At 39.8% G+C, this 18,444-nt stretch overlaps 1 protein-coding gene across 3 annotated transcripts in view; it reads right to left on the bottom strand.

The window, feature by feature from the left end:
* GRIA4 (glutamate ionotropic receptor AMPA type subunit 4) overlaps positions 1–18,444 on the bottom strand; it is a 240,367-nt gene that overhangs the window by 92,039 nt on the left and 129,884 nt on the right. For all 3 annotated transcript variants that reach the window (XM_056329584.1, XM_056329585.1, XM_056329586.1), the window contains exon 4: positions 4,237–4,421. In XM_056329584.1, the coding sequence (XP_056185559.1) occupies positions 4,237–4,421 (185 nt within the window). The remainder of the gene's footprint in view (positions 1–4,236; positions 4,422–18,444) is intronic.

The raw sequence follows: 18,444 nt of genomic DNA, 5'->3' as shown, positions 1-18,444 counted from the left end.
TTAAAGTTGCACAAGAAGTGCGGAAACAGCAAGGTGCTGATTTTCTTAGCTAGGCAGCTGGGAGAGGACAGTGAAGGGAAGACATCAGGTCAGATAAGTGGGCACTAGTATGGACAGGGGAGCAGTGCATGTGATCACTTTCTGAACACAGCCGGTGAAAAAGTCTCCAGTCCTAGTGAAAAAGTCTCCAGTCCTCACTGCTTGAGGTCCACAGTCATGAGAACTGTAAAGGTGTATGTACATGGGCAGTCATCTGAGAGGAAACCCACAAGCCCACAAGCCAGTGTCTCTCCCTTCATTACCATAGATTTAAGGGCAAAGCACTTTGAGTTACGGTCTCATTACTGAGATTTAATTACTTTTCCTAAATGTTCTGCAGAACATTTACTGGGACATTGCAAAGTATTACAGTATAGTCACAACTTAGGCTCTCAATTACAGGAGAACTAGGCAGGGAAGAAGTTAATTAGAGTCACTGAAGCTTAATCAATTCCTCAGTGTATGCAGGGAAGAGCACACCAACTTTTAGTCCATTTGTGAAGCCACCTTACCTGTTTGCTACAGGTTATTAAAGCCTTCATGCAAAGGAAAGTCAAGGGATGATATTTTAAAATGGCTGTTATTTTGCATTTTCTACAATGGGCTAGACTCTTTTTGCTTCAATCCCATATTTGGCAGACTAAATGTTTTTATGTTTGACTGTTTCTGACTGCCCATCCTTAAGCAGCACTTGATCTCTGAAGGCAAAGTGATTTCGTTTTGGAGCCCCAAACCAGCATCCGATGCCTACTTGCAGGTCAGCCTGCCTAGGCAGACTAGGACTTTCACAACGCAGACTAAAGCTGCAGCTCTTCTGCATTTTTTGTTGCCTGGCTATAATGCCATTCCTGTTTGTACAGTGACCTTCCTTGGGAAGGATGGAGAGGATTTCCAAGCATGTTGGGAAAGCAGAGAATTCACATGATCTGGGAAAATTACAGAAAAATTCTGAAATAAATGAATTCCAATTTAAGTAGGTCAAGTGTAAATATATATATAAATAATCTATATGGGCAGTCACTACAGGAAAAAACCCAGAAGCCAGTTTCTCTCACTTCATTAGCATAGATCTAAGGGCAAAGGCTTTACACTTCAGTGTAAATAAACACCAGTGCAACTACAGAAGAGCTCATTTCCTGGGTGAAATTCATCCCACCCAAAACTGGACAGTAGCCAGATGAATCACTTCCTAAAGTGCTTGTATGACTAGGACACAGGTATGTTGCAAGTTAGTTGTTAATTCCTACCCTCCACTCTCCCTGTGCAGTTAATGGGAAGAGGACTCAATAAGCTCTCAGCCTTGCCCTGTAGTGGTGTTAGCCAAACTCACCGTGTCTGATTCAGCCTGTTGAGGCCAGGCACTTCATTTTTATGATTTACCCTGCCTGCACTGAGTATCTGTTTTAGGCATGCAGAATCCAGACCTGCACGAAGTAGAGGAGGTCAAAACCTAATCACATTAAAATCAATATCCAATTCAGTTCTGCCTGATCTGAACAAAGAACACAGGTTATGTTCCTGAAAAGGAACTGAGTATGCAGGTGCCAGTCTGGAAGGAAAATGAGTAGCAGCTCCTGGAAGCAAATAAAATGTACACGTGAGATCAGTGACATCCAAACGTGTACTGGATAACTTTTTTTTGCTTTGAAACTGAGCGGATACTCAGTTGATACACCTATGCAAGATGGTGGGTGTACATCAAGACTTATGGTAATATAACATACTTTTTCTAAGTCACATTTGTACACCATGTAAAAGAAACCAGGTGCATAAACACAGAGCTGTAAGAGAGAAATTATTTTTCTGAGTGTATTTTAAAAGACTCTCAAATGGGTGTTCTGTTTTACTACAACATAGGCTGAACTTGGGGGAGGATTTCATTATAAGTTACAGAAAGCATGTGTTAAAACATAGTGGCATTTAGAATAAAAAAAATGGCCAAACGAATATCTATAGCAACATGGCATCATCCTTTCTTCTCTTGGCAACAATCATAGAAAAAGTCCTTGTTAAATCAGCCATACTATTAATTCTCAGTTTCCCTTTCGATCTTCTGCCATTGAAAGCAAAATTGATGTAGATATTTCTATGAGTACTATTTTTTGCATATCTGTATCGCAAACGACATTTCCTTTTTTCTGTGACTTCAGTGGCAGATGCATCACGAACGTTTTTGCAACAAAATCTTCAAAATTACCTATTGTGCTAGCAATGTGAAGCAGCATGGGGCGGAGGATCTCCCACCAGCAGATGGCATTCATCCCCTGCAATTCCCGCAGCAGCACCAGCAGGTACTGAACGGTGCACTTGCACCACATCAGCAAGATATGGGGGATCATGTGAGAAGCAGATACTTCACGCTAAATTATTTCCCCGTCATTTGACAAAATGCTCCTTTCAAAGCATTATTTTTTTCCCCCCACCATTTAAGGAAGAGCTCATACATAAGCACTATATAGAAATAGATTTGCCACATCAGAGCAGCAGAATTTCATATTCACTTTACACAGTGGTGTAGGTACTACCTAGTGCAAGCCAGTTTGTCTGGCCCAGTATTTCCTTTATGTAATAGCAACTTTCCATGAAGAAGTGACAGAAGAACCTGACCTTCCTTCTGAGTTCAATAGCACTTTTATTCTACTGTTCATGTTCACAAATACTCTGCTAAAGTAGTAAAACTATCAGTTTAAATGTGTAATAATAATATTAAAGTATTTTATGGTTAGAAATAAATGGCCTATCCTATTTGGTGAAGAGAAAGTAACAGTGGATTCAAATAAGCTTTTTTTTCCTCAAACAAAACTGAGTTTTACCCCCATGAAGGTATGGATTGAGGCATTTGGCAGCTCAGCAACACCATGTTCTTCCTGATGGAAGATGTGGAGACCAGTGATGACTGGTGTTCCTCAGGGGTCAGTACTGGGACAAGCACTATTTAACACCTTTGTTGGCAACACGGACAATGGGATCAAGTGTACCCTCAGCAAGCTTACCGATGACACCAAGCTGAGTGGTGTGGTCAAAAAGCAGGAGGGAAGGTATGATATCCAGAAGGGCCTTGATAGTCTTGACAGGTGGGCCCAAGCAAACTTCATTAAGTTTAGCAAGGTCAAATGCAAAGCCCTGCACATGGGTTGGGGCAATCCCAAGCACAAATACAGGCTGCACAGAGAATGGATTTAGAGCAGCCCTGAGGAGAAAGATTTGGGATTGTTGGTTGATGAGAAGCTCAACATGACCAGGCAGCGTGCACCTGCAGCCCACAAAACTAACCATATCCTGTGCTGCATCAAAGGAATTGTGACCAAGGGAGGTGATTCTCCCCCCCTACTCCACACTTGCGAGACCCCATTTGAATACTATGTTCAGCTCTGGGGCCCCCAGCATAAGAAGGACATGGACCTGTTGGAGTGAATCCAGAGAAGGGCCACAAAGATGATGAGAGGGTTAGAGCACCTCTCCTATGAAGACAGGCTGAAAGAGTTGGGGTGGTTCAGCCTGGAGAAGAGAAGGCTCCGGGGAGACCTTGTAGCAGCTTCCCAGTACCTAAAGGGGCCTACAGGAAAGCTGGAGAGGGACTTTTTACAAGGGCATGTAGTGATAGGACAAGGGGGAATGGCTTTAAACTGAAAGAGGGTGGGTTTAGGTGAGATATGAGGAAGAAATTCTTTACCGTGAGGGCGGTGAGGCACTGGCACAGGCTGCCCAGAGCAGCTGTGGCTGCCCCATCCCTGGCAGTGCTCAAGGCCAGGCTGGATGGGGCTGTGACCAACCTGGTCTGGTGGGAGGTGTCCCTGCCCGTGGCAGGGGGGTTGGAACTAGATGGTCTTTAAGATGTTTTACAACCCAAACCATTCTATGATTCTATGCTTCATTCTGTGCATCAGACAGAAGTGCTGGGATGCGAGGCCAAACGTGCAGCTGCCCTGAGTGCTGACACCGTTCACCCACAGACCTGCCGAGTGGGAAAGGGCAGCCTCACTGCACTGATGCACTGGCTATTAAGACAACAATTATATAGGAAAAGAAAATGGAGTATGCAAGTGGACACACAAATATAGGCCAATGAAGGAAAACAAAACGAAAGAGCAAGCAATCTAATTTCCAATGAAAAAAACAAATGAAATGCAACGCACACTGGTATCTCATCTGCATTTTCAGTACTGTGCTTACAATGACATTAAAAGCAGGTATTACCTGTTCTAAGAGATTCTGAAGCCTCTCTATTTCACAGTCTATTACAAATTTCTTTTCTTGCCTTCGGTCCAGATCTTCTAAAAGCCGTCTGTAACTGGCATCATTAAAATTCTCCACACAGATGGCACTGACTTGCCAGCTATTTTGTCCTGCTTTTTCCATAATAGCTTGAAGTATTGAATAACCTAAAAGAAAAGGATACAATACACTTGTAACACAATCATTACATTTTTTGAATAGGAATTATCCTTAATCAATATTATATTTCTTAATATTTGCTCCTGCAGGGAAGGGAATAAGAGACTTTTTGTATCACTACCTATGCTGCTAGCCATGATCAGCGTATGAACGGTATGCAATTAACAAAATTACAATTGCTGTGATCGGAATGTTTGGAATGATTCTCAGAATTATGGATATTCTTCATATGATTTATACACACAAAGTCTTCCAGTCAGGCATTCAGCTTCTCATATTGGTTCTGTAAAGGTTTCTATATCCAGGCATTTCACAACACAGCACACTTCACCAGAAGTATTTGTATGCTACTAAAGCAGTATGTTAGGCATGCAAAAGCTTTGCTTTTTTTGTTTTTGGCAGGTTTGGGTGGGTTTGACAGCATTTCATACAAGAAGCTTTTAATGCTTTTTAGTAAGAATTCATTTTTTCATTTACTTATGCATATATATATGCGTGTCAGTATAGATGTGTGAATAGAAATTATCTCGATCCGTTTCAGAGATTCTGTATAGCTTTAATCAATGCATACAAAGTGATTAGAGGTCAACGAATGAAGGGCACCACAGAAGCATTAATTACTACTACTGGCAGGATTATTGCTCTTTATCATTATCAGTATTTGATGCCCCCTCGGTCATCTGTGAGCCCATTCACAGAAGGGAAAGGCAGCATCCTCTCAGAAGGCTCCACCTGAACCTGTAGGGCAGGTTTCTTGCCTGCAGCCTCAGTGTGCCCTGGCCCACCAGCCATTCGCCTTTTTCCCTTTCCTAATTTTCTCTCACTGGGGATGTGCAGTACAGAGGCAGGAGTGAAGCTTGTGACATATCTTAGGACAGCTTGCAAGTCTAGTCTTGACTTGCCCCACCAATTCTTTAAGTAGGAGGCATGTATTATTCCATCTTTTACCTAGAGTAAATGGGGAATTTGTTTGAAGCAATGAAGACTGCACACTTCAGATCCAGAGTTAACATTTAAGAAAGACAAAAAGGACAGATATGTTTGTCAGTAATATATTGATGCAAATGATACAATTCAGAGAAGGTCGCCCTATTACAACATAAAATATTGTGGCTTTTTACTTGTTATCTGGCTGAATTTTCCCCACTAGCTTTGAACGAAAGATTTCATCTCTTGAAAACTGTCCTCAGTGATGCAGCTTCACAGTGGTGGCTCCTTTCTGCCTTCAACAAGAGGGTGCCACGTCTGAGTGCAGTGACCCCCTGCTGTCATTTTAATGCACTTGAAGATGCCACTGTGTGACAGATTCCATGTAGGAAGCACTATCAGATACTCCCGCAGATTGCAAGAGGAATCTTTGTAAGTCACATTTCAGAAAGAGTACTTTTGAGTGTGCTGTTGCTAACTAATGCATTATCAGAAGAGCTACAAAACCACCAAAACCTGAGTTTGCCTCCAGTAAAATAAAAGTAGACAATATTTTTATCAGAATATGAAGATTTTAGGGCCCATAAGAAACTAATTCTGTCATAAATCTAGGAGTAGCTATTTTTCTTCTGGCTCCTACAACATCTGCAGCCCTAGAAATACTAACCTAAAATCTGTATTTTCTTACAATCATGACACTATGGACCCGCGGTCTGAAATAAACATTTATTATTTGTTTTCTCCAATTCAGATGACACGTTTGAGAAAAGAATACAATTATAATCAATACATAACATGCATAACATATTTTATTGTATAGATGAGACATTTTATGAAACAGTATTTTATCTTAGGAAATTAATTCAAATACTTGATGTATTGAGTATTGAAACATTTCTGTACTCAGCATGTATTTTTAACCTGATGACTGTTATTTTTTTCAAAGAACCATACAGCTTTCCTGTTAATTGCTGCATAATTATTCTGCTTTTCCTGTTGCTATATTCAATCTCCTTTTTTGCCTGTAATTATCTCTGCGAATCATGACAAGACTCTTTCCCAAACATTGTATTTCTTGCTTCATTTCCTATTCATTTCCATATATAGACATACATTAAAACTACTCCAGTGTTACAGGGGTTCCTACTTCATTTATACTGTAACTTTGACTTGATCTTTGCTACTAAGGCAGTCAACATTTACTTAATTCAGCTTCCTGACACAAATTAACATTCTCTTTGATTCAGAATGAATGGTGTTTGAAACAGCAATTGACATCCCCTCATTCCTTCCTTACTTCACTTGAACAACTTTACTAAGATGTATTTTGAACACACTGGGAATTTATCCCAGCATAAAGCATGACAAATATCAGACAAACACATAGAAAAGCTTTTCTTCTACCTTGGATCAACTTTGACTTGACACATTTCATTAGCAACTGCCTTCATTTAAGCATTTGAAGTTCCTGTAGCTTCTTGTCAGTAGTTAGCACTCAGATGTGGGTTTTCATGTTAGCATGTCTTTCACATACAGCACAATACAGCTAAATAGGTAGTAACTGGATATGGTGCAACATCTCCATCAAAAGAACTCAGAATCTCTGTGCAAGTAATCAGGAGCATAGTCATCTATTCAGTGTGCAGGAACAATTTCTAATATAACAGACTGACAAGGGTGGAGTTTATGCAGAATGAATAAGGGCATTCACAGGCTCAGTTGGCATAAAAATTAGACATGCTGAGAAGAATGCTTATTTGTCCAAAATAATTGGCTACAGCTGACAGTAAAAAAACAGTTGTATGTAGTGCTGTGAACATTTTATAAGGCAAAAAACCCGGAAACTAACCTGGGGTAACTCTCAGAAACTGAGTGCAGCATCTCTATTTAGACAAAATTCTTGAACCTCAGAAAGGTGTTTGCCCAAGTAAAGCCAGCAGACATGAATCTTACAGCTGCCTCCTAAAAGGTATTTATTTTCTGGTTATCTGCTGTTTATCCTCAGTTATGCTACAGGCAGATGAATGATTCATTTTCTGGAATACATTCTATCCCATGTGTTGGGGAATACTATTTGTTGCATAAAAGCAAACTAAAAAACCCATGCTAACTCTTATCAGCTGAGCTACACAATGTTTTTCAAAACAACATTATTAAAAAGAATGTTTAGGACTATGCCACTAAATAAAAAGGCACGTTCTCACAAATCCATATAGTAACACTTCCTCACCAACTAATTCAACCTTGAAATGCAGATAACTCATTTATCAGAAAATACAAATTATTGTGTCCAAACACAACCAGTTGAAGCCTGCAAGTCTGCATCAACAAGCTCCTGGTCCTTCCCAGAGTGTTTGGGGTTTTTTTTGGTGTTTGTGGGGTTTTTTTGTTTGTTTATTTGTTTTGTTTTGTTATAATAGCAAATCTATGAACAAGATAAAACAGCAATACAACTGCTTGAAAACACAGAAGTCCTTCCCAAATGCAAAGATGCTATATGCAAGAATGGTGTCTTTTTCCTTTTTATGGGACTATGATTCTGGAGATTTTTCCTCAAATGACCTGGGATGAGAAGTCTGTCAACTGCTTTTTCTAGGTCATTACTCAAATGCAGATACTACTGACAACTGCTTAAGGACTGGTAATACCAATTCCACCTCAATATACTGGAACCAAACCAGAAACAGAAAGTCTGCAAAGATTTAATTTTTTTGATTCCTTCTCTCATTGCTTTTCTGTTTCCTGGTCAGGTGGAATTGTGATGATCTAAGATGTTGCTAATTTATTTCAAAAAAGATACCACACAATCATCATGTTGGGGAAAAAAACCCAAACAAACAACAAACATGACAATGAAAGAGTTACTCTATTGGTTTCCTGTAAAATCAGAGCTGGAGATGCCTACTGCAAAAAAATCTATGTATTGGGGTTGATATTACAGCTAAATACTTTACACAGAAAATATCAGAATTTTTTTAACCTTCCTTCCCTCATTCCACACTCCACAGGCATTCTTCCATGACAAAATGCATGAACTACACAAAACCAATGTCAGATGTGCACCTAGTCTTACATCTGTTTAGAGAGAGGTCAGTATTTCAGAGAGACCTGGGTATCTTCTGGAGGCTGATGCGTGAACGTGGACAATTCTCATATTTAAGAACGTGTGGCAAGTGCAGGACCTTGGGAGCCCTGAATTTCCTCCTAGTCACTGCAACATTGCTGTCAATAGAGCCTATACACAACCACCTTCCACCCAAGTAGTTGAAATAATGAGTAATCTTTTTGATTTTAAAAGTTCAGTGGCCTTTCAGGTTTTTTTTTTTTGTCTTCTGCTCTACCAGCTAGGCTTTCCCCTATCCAATTTTAAATCAGCAGCCAATGACTTAATTTCATTTATTTCCATTTAAATGAAAAGTAAAATCTAAATCTCTTCAGTGTTTTCAGAATAAGCTAAAGAGATAGAGGAGCATTTTCTTGACTTATTTTTCTGCTGGAATGCACAAGGTTGGCTTGTTTCCTTCTCTTTCTTTCCTCCCTCCCCCCCCCCCCCCCCCCGCCTTTTTCTTCTTGCTTTGCCTGCTTGCTTTCACCAGAAATATTTCAGTGATAAATTACAGTGTAATAATTAAATTTCAATAACCTTCAGCTTCCAGCAGACTTTTCATTTTGCAAATCCATTTCTCCTGCCCCTGTAAGTGCAGGCAATCATTCCTGATGGTCTTACCACAGGACAGATAGCGAAGTGGCTGCTTGCTCCAAACAGTAGCACCCCCATTAATAATTCTCATTTTGGAACTATTGTGCAGGAAGTAACTTATTATTAATTTTCTGCGATGAAGAGGATACAGTATTTACATATTATTATTGTATTTTAATCTGGCTAGCAGACTGACAATACTGAATGACACAAGTTAACATGTTAATATACTTGGAAATGGCATATGCAATATATTTGTTATGGCCCCCAGGAGTAGAAAACATCTCTGACAAACATGGGTCTTTTCCAAAGATGGGCATCATACACTGCACATTACTGAAATGCAAATTAATTTTCTTCTTTTGCTGGCCCAATTAACTTTCAAATAGGAATTGATCCCATTCCCAAGATTAGCTACGATCCCAACAGCTGCAGACACTGAAATGCTGGAGCTGTTTTATGAAAGCTATTTCCATCTATTGGAATTCGTATTAGGATCAGTAGAAGAAATAAATTTGTTATAAATCCAACACATAGCAGAAGTGAAGAATAAATGATCGAATCATCTGGTATGGATAAGCCAATATATTTGACATTCAGGATTGAATTCATGTCACTTAACTCTAGCTGTCTATAAAGTGTTTGTCTAAGTTAATCATCCAAGCTTTCAAAGGAGAGACTTATACCCCATAAAAAAAAGCATTTTTTTTGTCTTACGTATCTGTCTCAGAGGTGCTTTTCCCTTTCTCCAGTGAATACTGAAGGAGTCTAGACATGAGGCTTAGTGAAAATACCTACCATTTATTTACCAAAATTGGTGAGATGAATACAGATACTACAGTGATGAAAACCATATAAGAAATTTACAGTAGGAGTGAGGCATGATTGTACATTCAATCAGTAACTACAAAGACACAAACTCAGGTATATTTTAGTTTTCCTCATGATGGTTAATACCTTTTTATTAACATATGGTTTTGTTTCAAATTTTTGGTCAGTATACAGCTTCTAGAACTCAAATACAACCAGTAAGATTTACAAGCTCTTTCATATAACTTTTAACATATGATAACTCATTCGCATGCCCGATTTTCTCTGCATTTGGAGTGGGACATTCAACAGAAAGTACATACAAACCGGTCAATTTAGATAACAGAGTGAAAGCTAGAACTACAGGTGTGTTCTCAGTCCTTCTTGGGCCTAATTCACAGAAATGACACACAGATTGGAAAATAAGACAGGGAACTCAAGAAATAATCCCATCTATTCCTCTCTATCCCTCCATTCCTCAAGACAGATAAATTGTATTTAAATCATTCTAGACAGATATCTTTTTTTGTCCTTAAAAATCTCTAAAGAGGATTCTGTAACTTCCTAGGTAATATATTCATTGCTTAATTATCCTTATCATTAGAGATGCTTCCTAAAGCTAACCCAAGTCTCCCCTGGCGTAATTTAAAGCAACTCATTCTTGTCCTATCTCTAGTAGACCTGGAGAACAGTTTGTTCCCTTCATCTTTAAAGCAATTCTTTATGTAACTGAAGACTGCTATTTCATTTCTTTTCTATCTGCACTTCTCTTGCTGAAACATGATTCTTTCAGGTCTTCCTTGTGGAACGCCCTTTAGTCCAGATTCTGAGAATGTTCCTTGCTTTCCTCTGGATATGTTGTAGTTGATCCAAGTATTTCCCGAAGTAAGTTAGTGAAAAAGTGATGTATTTAAAAAAATGTATTACAAAGTATGCATAGTCATTTAAATGTATTGTCTGCAAGTTTAACAAATGTATTCTGTATTTCCTCATCCAAGTCATTAGTAAAGAGACTGAGAAAGACTGCAACCAGAACGGATCACTACTTAATACCTTCTTATTTGACAGGGAACCTCATGAGTTCAAGTGTGTGACCAGTGTCTGACATACGTTCTAGAAATCTCATCAAGACAAAATTTCTTTAGTTCATTGTGGTGGGTTGACCTTGGCTGGATGCCAGGTGCCCACCAAGCTGCTCTATCACTCTCCCTCATCAACTGGAGGTGGGGCTGGAGAAAAAAGTGACCAAAGGTTTGCGGGTCAAGATAAGGCCAGGGAGAGATCACTCAGCAATTAATGTCATGGGCAAAACAGACACAGCTTGGGGAAATTAATTTAATTTACTACCAATCAAATCAGAATAGGATAATGAGAAACAAAACTAAATTGTAAAACGCCTTCCCCGCACCCCTCCCTCCCTCCCGGGCTCGGCTTCGCTCCCCATTTTCCCTCCCCCCCCGCCGGCCCTGCCCGCAGCCCGGCCCCGGCCCGGGCTCCTCCCCGCGGGGCCACGGGCCCTGCCCGGAGCCGGCCCCAGCGCGGCCCCCGCGGGTCCCGGCCCCCTGCGGGCACCCCCTGCCCGGGCTGCGGGGGGGAGCTGCTCCCCCGCGGGCTCCGTGGGCTGGGGGCACAGCCTGCCCCGCCGGGGCTGCCCCGCGGGCTGGGGGAGCCGCTGCTGCGGCGCCCGGAGCCCCCCGGCCCCCCTGCACCGCCCGGGGCTGCGGGGCTGCTGCGCTCGCACGGTCCCGCTCCCCTCTCGCCGCGGCGGCTCTTGCGCTGCAGCTTCTCCCCCTTCTTCAGCACACGAGCCGGGGGGCTCCCGCCGTCGCTGGGGGCTCGGCCTCGGCCAGCGGTGGGTCTGTCCTGGAGCCGGCTGGCACCGGCCCCATCGGGCATGGGGGAGCTTCCAGCAGCTTCTCACCAAAGCCGCCCCGTGCCCACCCCGCTACCAACACCTTGCCAGGCAAACGCAATCCACTCGGCAAAATTTCATGCAAACTGTGTAAAGAAATTGTATTATAAGGAGAGAGCTACTATTTCCCCGATGTCTATGAAACCCATTACTTTGTAACAGAAGGAAATTCGCTTTGTCTCAGATGATTTGTTCCCGAAAAATCCATGTTTGGGTTTATTTAGCTTTCCAAATTCTATGTACTTTCAAATATATCTTTTACGATGTAGGCTGTGAACTAAGTCACTGAAACTATCAATTACCAGGATAATTTTATTACAAACAGTTCTGAAACAAACCTGACGAAATAATGGATCCAGTTTAGCAATCTCCTCTGTCACTGTTTTGCTTCAAAGATTTAGAATCTTTGATGATAAAGGAAGTTACCTTTATAATCTGAGTTTGTGTTTCTAGCCTCCCTGAGACCTGTGACCTTGAATATTTTCTCGGTGTTGCGTGACACCTCCAAAACAAGCTGTAGCAGTGGTTTATGGTCAGGCTTTCAGTCTTTCTCTCCCTTGATCTTGTAGAGACTGGTACCCATGCAACTTCATCTGTTCTATTTAAGAATCCTTCTTTCATGAGAAGGTCATAAAGCTACAAGAAAATGTGGTCAATATATTGCAACCGTGACCCTTTTTTATTTTTTATTTTTTTTTTAAAAAGTCTTAAGCGGAGCAACATTGTCTTAAGTTATACGCTTTCAAGTAAGCATATGGGAGAAGGTTTGGCTTACTCCACAATGGGAATTCATGATCAAAGATTCAGGCTACGTCAGGTCTCATTGTATGCTACACCCACTGTGCAGCAAGTTTTTTCCCCTTCTTTGCATTTTAGAGTCTGCAGCCTTCATACAAAATAGACTGTAAAGGTATCTCATCAAATTGCCAAGTGATAAAGATGAGTAGAAACTGGAGAGGGACTGAAGAAAAGCCCTGTTTTTGAAGGCAGTCTGATACTCTTCCTTCTGCTTTCACAGCTCTCAGATACCATTACCCCTCGTACTTCACTAAATGCCTTCAGACTAACGTCAATGTCCAATAACCTTTCTTATCACGAGCAGGCATGGAGGTTAATACATCCAAGCATACTTACAGATATATGCCAAAAGTACATTTATGCACCTTGTTAGCATTTTATATTTCCTTTGCTTTTATTTGTTTATTATTTAGCTGTACCAAAGCGTGCAGCTAGAAGTGGCTCTGGTGAGAAATCTTTGGATCCTCTGAAATTTACAAGCAGGAAGGAAGTCACATTCTTAGCAAATTTTAGCAGATTCTTACTATAGAACTTTGAATGCTAAATCAGAAACTGTACGTAATTATGGTGTTATCAGAACCTCACAAACTATTACCTTAAAAACACAGCAATTAAGCCACTGAGTGGAAAAAAAACACCAACGAAGCAGGTGTTAGGCTTACTCTCCATCAAACCAGCATTTTAAACTAACTATAGAGGCTGCATAGTCTCTCTGAATAACCAGTTATCTGATATGTCATCCTGGGCATATCGTTAGGGCTAATGTCTATCAGTATTTTTTTAAAAAGGAGAGATAGCAGGGAAAAATGAACTTATTTTTGAAGAAAATGCAGTATGTTCAAACATTTTACTTATTACCTTATTTCTTCTTTTTGCTATTTATTTGACAAATATCCAGCTTAGTTGTAAATATTCCTTGCTTTTATATATTATAGCTTAAACTCTTCTTCTTTAGTGCAATGCCTTAAAGACAAAATTCTTCATTTCACTAAAACCTATAGTCTGTAACATTGATACTAATAAATTATCTTTCTTATACTGTATCTTCATTGATGCAAAGCTATTTTCCAGAAATTGCTAGCTTCCCAAAAACTTAACACTGTAGGCTCAATTTAATATTTTTTTTTCCCCTGTGATTTTACACAATTGTATGTAGACCTTTATGAAAATTACATCCAAAAGAACCATGTCAAAGAACATTAAGACTGCAAGCTAAAGCACTTAAGAGCTGCTATATCTTAAAATTAGCAGTAACCTATATGTACTCTAATTAATGTATTACGGTGCTATGTTTAATTATATTGCCACGTACTACTTTTTCCCCCACAAGGTATCTGCCTCAGTCTGTGCATGAGATACCTGTGCTCTAGGACAGAACTGACTGTGGGTACTAAATGAGGATCTTGATGTTAGAACTTTTGTCTCCTTTCTATAGGGATCTGTTAGAAGACTAGTTTTTACTACAAAGTATCTGACAAACTGCCTAGTGACATTAATGCAGTGTAACTTCTAATACATATGTGCGAGAAAAATGCAAGAGCATCTTCAGACTGAAACGAGAGACATTCACACAAAGAAGCCTTCATTTTAAGAGTTGCAAACAATTCTATCTCTATGCACATATAGCCATGTCCATATTTCTTGGTGGCTACACAGCAGGTAATTTATAGGACCTTACTCCTTCTCTAAGTTCTACTTGTAGATCCCAGGCACATTATTTCTGATTTTAAATTTCAGTTGTGTTAAGATCTTTTTAAAATCTATATTCTCAGGTATTTAACTTTTTCAGAAAAATGTAACATCTTGGGAATACAAGCTTTAAAATTTGGATACTATGATTATAATATGGTTACCTTTTGATTGAAACAAGTGTAAAATGAGTATTACTATTTCTTCGAAACTGACACTAAAAATTTATTAAAAGTTGATTGCCACCCCCAGTAAGCAACTATTAAATTGGAGATAAGCCTAAAGATCTATGCTTTTCTTCCAGTTCCTAAAATGCCTGGGGAGGTTTAGATTGGATACTAGGGGAAAAAAAAAAGTCACTGAAACACTGAAAGAGTTGTCAAGCATTGGAACAGGCTGCTCAGGGAGGTGGTTGAGTCACCATGCCTTGAGGTATTTAAAAGACATGGAGAAGGGGTGCATAGGGACAACTTTAGCAGTGGATTTAGCAGTGTTAGGTTTGGACTCGATGATCTTAAAGGTCTTTTTCAACCTAAATGATTCAGTCATTCTATGATTCTATGACAGACACTAAATAATCTTGCACCTCCCAGACACTTCATCTGAGGGACTGCAACTATCAAGTAAATACTGAAAACAGCTCATAATCTGAGTTTCTTAAAAAGAACAAAATCCTACAAGAAAATAAAAAAGAGAAATCATTTTAGTAAGTTCTTCTAAATGCTCCAAGACATAATGAGCATATGTATACATGTGCATAAAAGTAAAAACATATATATGTATATATATATGTAAATATTTTATGTGAATCTGTGCAAAACAGCATGCAAAGAAGTGTCAGAATTTTTAAACGAGGCAAATCACAGAACCACAGAATGTTTTGGGTTGGAAGGGATCTTAAAGATCATCTAGTCCAATGCCCCTGCCATGGGCAGGGACACCTTCCACTAGACCGGGTCGTTTAAAGCCCCATCCAACCTGACCTTGAATGTTTTCAGGGATGGGGCATCTACAACCTCTTTGGGCAACCTGTCCAGTGTCTCACCACCCTCATCATAAAAAATGAATAAACAGGGATTGTTTCAGCTCCTTTTAGCCTCTTCTCCCTCTTCTTACTCTCCTCCGAATAGAACGCTTAACCTTGAGGGGTAAAAGGCACTTAATAACTTTGTCTCATTTGAGTGTCTTCACAAAGATTGCTGTCCCAGTCAGAGATACACAGAACTGACCTTTTCCAGTGATGCTGTAAGTAAACCAGCTAATGCAACATCTAGATACTTGCATAGAGAGAAACAGGGAAGAGGAAGACTACAATGACATGATCTTCATGAAGGACACTGGACTACTCCTACATGACTAAATCTCTTCCTGGTGTTCACATTAAAAAATTAAAGCTAAAATATTAGACAGAGTTCAAAGAAGCAATTGCAGCCAATATATAAAACATGTCTTAAAGTAAGAGACACACAGGAGGAATCTCAACTGAAAATTTGATGGCTAAGTCTGAGCTAGTTAGTCTGGTATCCTTCTGCAGGTAGTGGAGGGAAACAGACACCTTCTGATGGCAATTCATAAAACCTCTCATCATCTGACTCACGTATTTTCAGGGGAGAAGAAACTCCTCCATGTTTATAATGAAAAATCCCAATATTATTGTATCTCAGGTTCAAAGCCATGAATGCTATTAACATAGTATTGTGCATATGTAAAAAAGCAGGACTAAAACCAGCCTGCAATATTAGCAAAGTATCTGCTGCTCACATGCCTTTTAATTTAAGTTCTCCCATTTTGTATCTACATTTTACATATGAAGATACAACTTTTCCTTTAAGTAGAATTAAAAGTTAGGTTACTTTTATGCTTGTCTTGTGGAGGATGGGCAGCTACACATAGGTTTCCTTTGATTTTTCTGGTGAAGGGATTTGCATACAATTACAGAGACAATTTCAGTTCCTAGCAGGAACAAACACAGGATGAAGTAAGTACTCACCATATGATTAGACTAATTTACTACATCCCACTGAGGCAAGCTATATTCCAAGAAGTAATCACAAACTGATGTTCAGAGCTCTGGTAGAATAAATATATTTAATAATTCAAATTAAATTTCAGCTGCAGGAACTGACATTTAGTGGGAAACATGGAAATGGGCAAGGTATAATGAAAAGATAACAGGTAAAAGAATACAGACATTAAAAGCTGTGATTGACCTGTCTGAAAACAAGCCAGGATAGAAAACTGTGATAAAATCCTGGCAAATTTATTGTATTAAATATATGTTGATTTATGTTGATTTGGACCTTGGTTAGTTTTAACTGACCTTGGCATTAATGTCTGAAAATGAACATGGTGACCAGTCAATAACTGCTCCATAAAAGTTAAAAGCCTCCGACGTTTCATTATACAATGGCACTTGCGTTGACCATTTTGAAAGCAAATGGTCTTAAGAATGTTGTTAATTTTAGAGCTGGGTATTTTTCTCGCCCTGAGCAGCTGTTTATTCACAGAAAAGTGCACTCTGGTGACATCCCAAGCCTTAATGAATACAAGTGAGTTTCTCCGCATAGGACTCTCCAGAAGAAAGAATTAGAAAGGTTTCAAAAAAGTGGGAACAGCATCTAATAAAAATGGACATTTCTTAAATATTTCTGTTTAGGGCATCTTCATGAATAGAAACAAAAGGCACAATTTTGTATCTGCATATCTGTTACCCAGGAGAGCAGTGGTAGCGATATAGCATCTCCCTCCACAAGAAAGCACAGGACTCTGCATGTATCACCGGCTGCCCCCGAGTCCACTGTGTCACGATCATTAGGACTGAGAGTGTCCTGGGTGGTTTAGTCTTCATCTCTCCATCTGGAGTAGCTCCACAGCATAAAAACAACGCTAAAATATACACCAAGGCAGAGAAAGACAGAGAAAATTACTGTGCAGCATGGTACAAAGAATATGTGTCAGAGAGGTGGGAAACTTTTATTGCAATCTTTGCTTCAGTGGCTAAGTAGTTTATAAAAGAATATCCAAAAAAGCCGCAGAGGATGTGGAAATTGGCTGCAAAAACTTCAGGAAGTGAAGAACAGATACAACAGAGAGACACTCTGTATCTGAGAGAATGAGAAGTGAGAATCCAGTAACTGCTCAATAGATATAAAGTACTTTATAAGTCCTAGAACATATGTTTATTTTAGACATTTAGGCGTTTAGGCATTTTAGACTGTAACAAGTTGAAAATAAAACAGTAAATAGGGTCCAATTTCAGTTATACTCATGTAAAACAAAGAGAATCCCAATTTCACTGATTTTTTTGAGGTTCCCACCACTGTACTTGGAAATTAAAATCTATTCCTGAAAAAGCTATAGGAGATGATAATCCATCTCAGTGTACAATATTATTTAATCTATCTTGACTTCTCTTAAAAACTGCTGCCTGGAACAACTCTATGCTTACTGCTCAAAAACTACTGTGAAAAAAACCTGCTGCCCACTAGTACTTTTTTATGGTTTTGCTTCTGCTTCCACTGCCTTTTTCAATGTGACTGACAAGATGGTATTTCATAATAGAGCACCTTAAACACTATAAATTACCTCAATTGTCTTATTTTCCTCAAGAGACACAGGTAGGTTTGAATTTTCCAGTCTGCTTAATGCAGTAATGTCCAGCCTTTTCTACCTGAGGGCTGAAACATTATTCCAAAAAGGTCAGTGGGCCACAATTAATACTTCAGGGCACTTTCTCTGGAAACGGAGTGGAAGGGAAGAGACACCACACCCAGCTCTTTGCTGGGGATCCTTAAGTGTCTCCAGGAGACCAGGTTACAGCTGTACTATTGCATACAGTTCCCTAAGCGCAGTGTGTTTTGCTTGTCTTACTGAAGTTATGCCCACTGGCACCCCGAAGGAACGCTCACACAGCAGCTCTGGCCTGACTCCAGGCTGGGATGTACGTGGTACGATCTCCCAAGGTATGAAAGGCAGGGTGACATCATTCGTCTTGCTGAAGTTACTTGCTAAATCAGGTTCCAAATCATTGAGCCAGATCTCAGGCTAATTATTTACAAATAAACAAACATCACCATTACAGAAACGGGACACTTGCCTATGCGCCTTATGAGATGGTTTCATGAGAGACAATTTGCACAGATAAAAGCAGCAGCAGGAGTTTCCCTGCTGAGCT

Source organism: Falco biarmicus, chromosome 2 (assembly GCF_023638135.1).
Source record: "Falco biarmicus isolate bFalBia1 chromosome 2, bFalBia1.pri, whole genome shotgun sequence".
NCBI lineage: Eukaryota > Metazoa > Chordata > Aves > Falconiformes > Falconidae > Falco > Falco biarmicus.
Note: the sequence above shows the minus strand (reverse complement) of the source record. Positions and strands in the feature narration are given on the sequence as shown.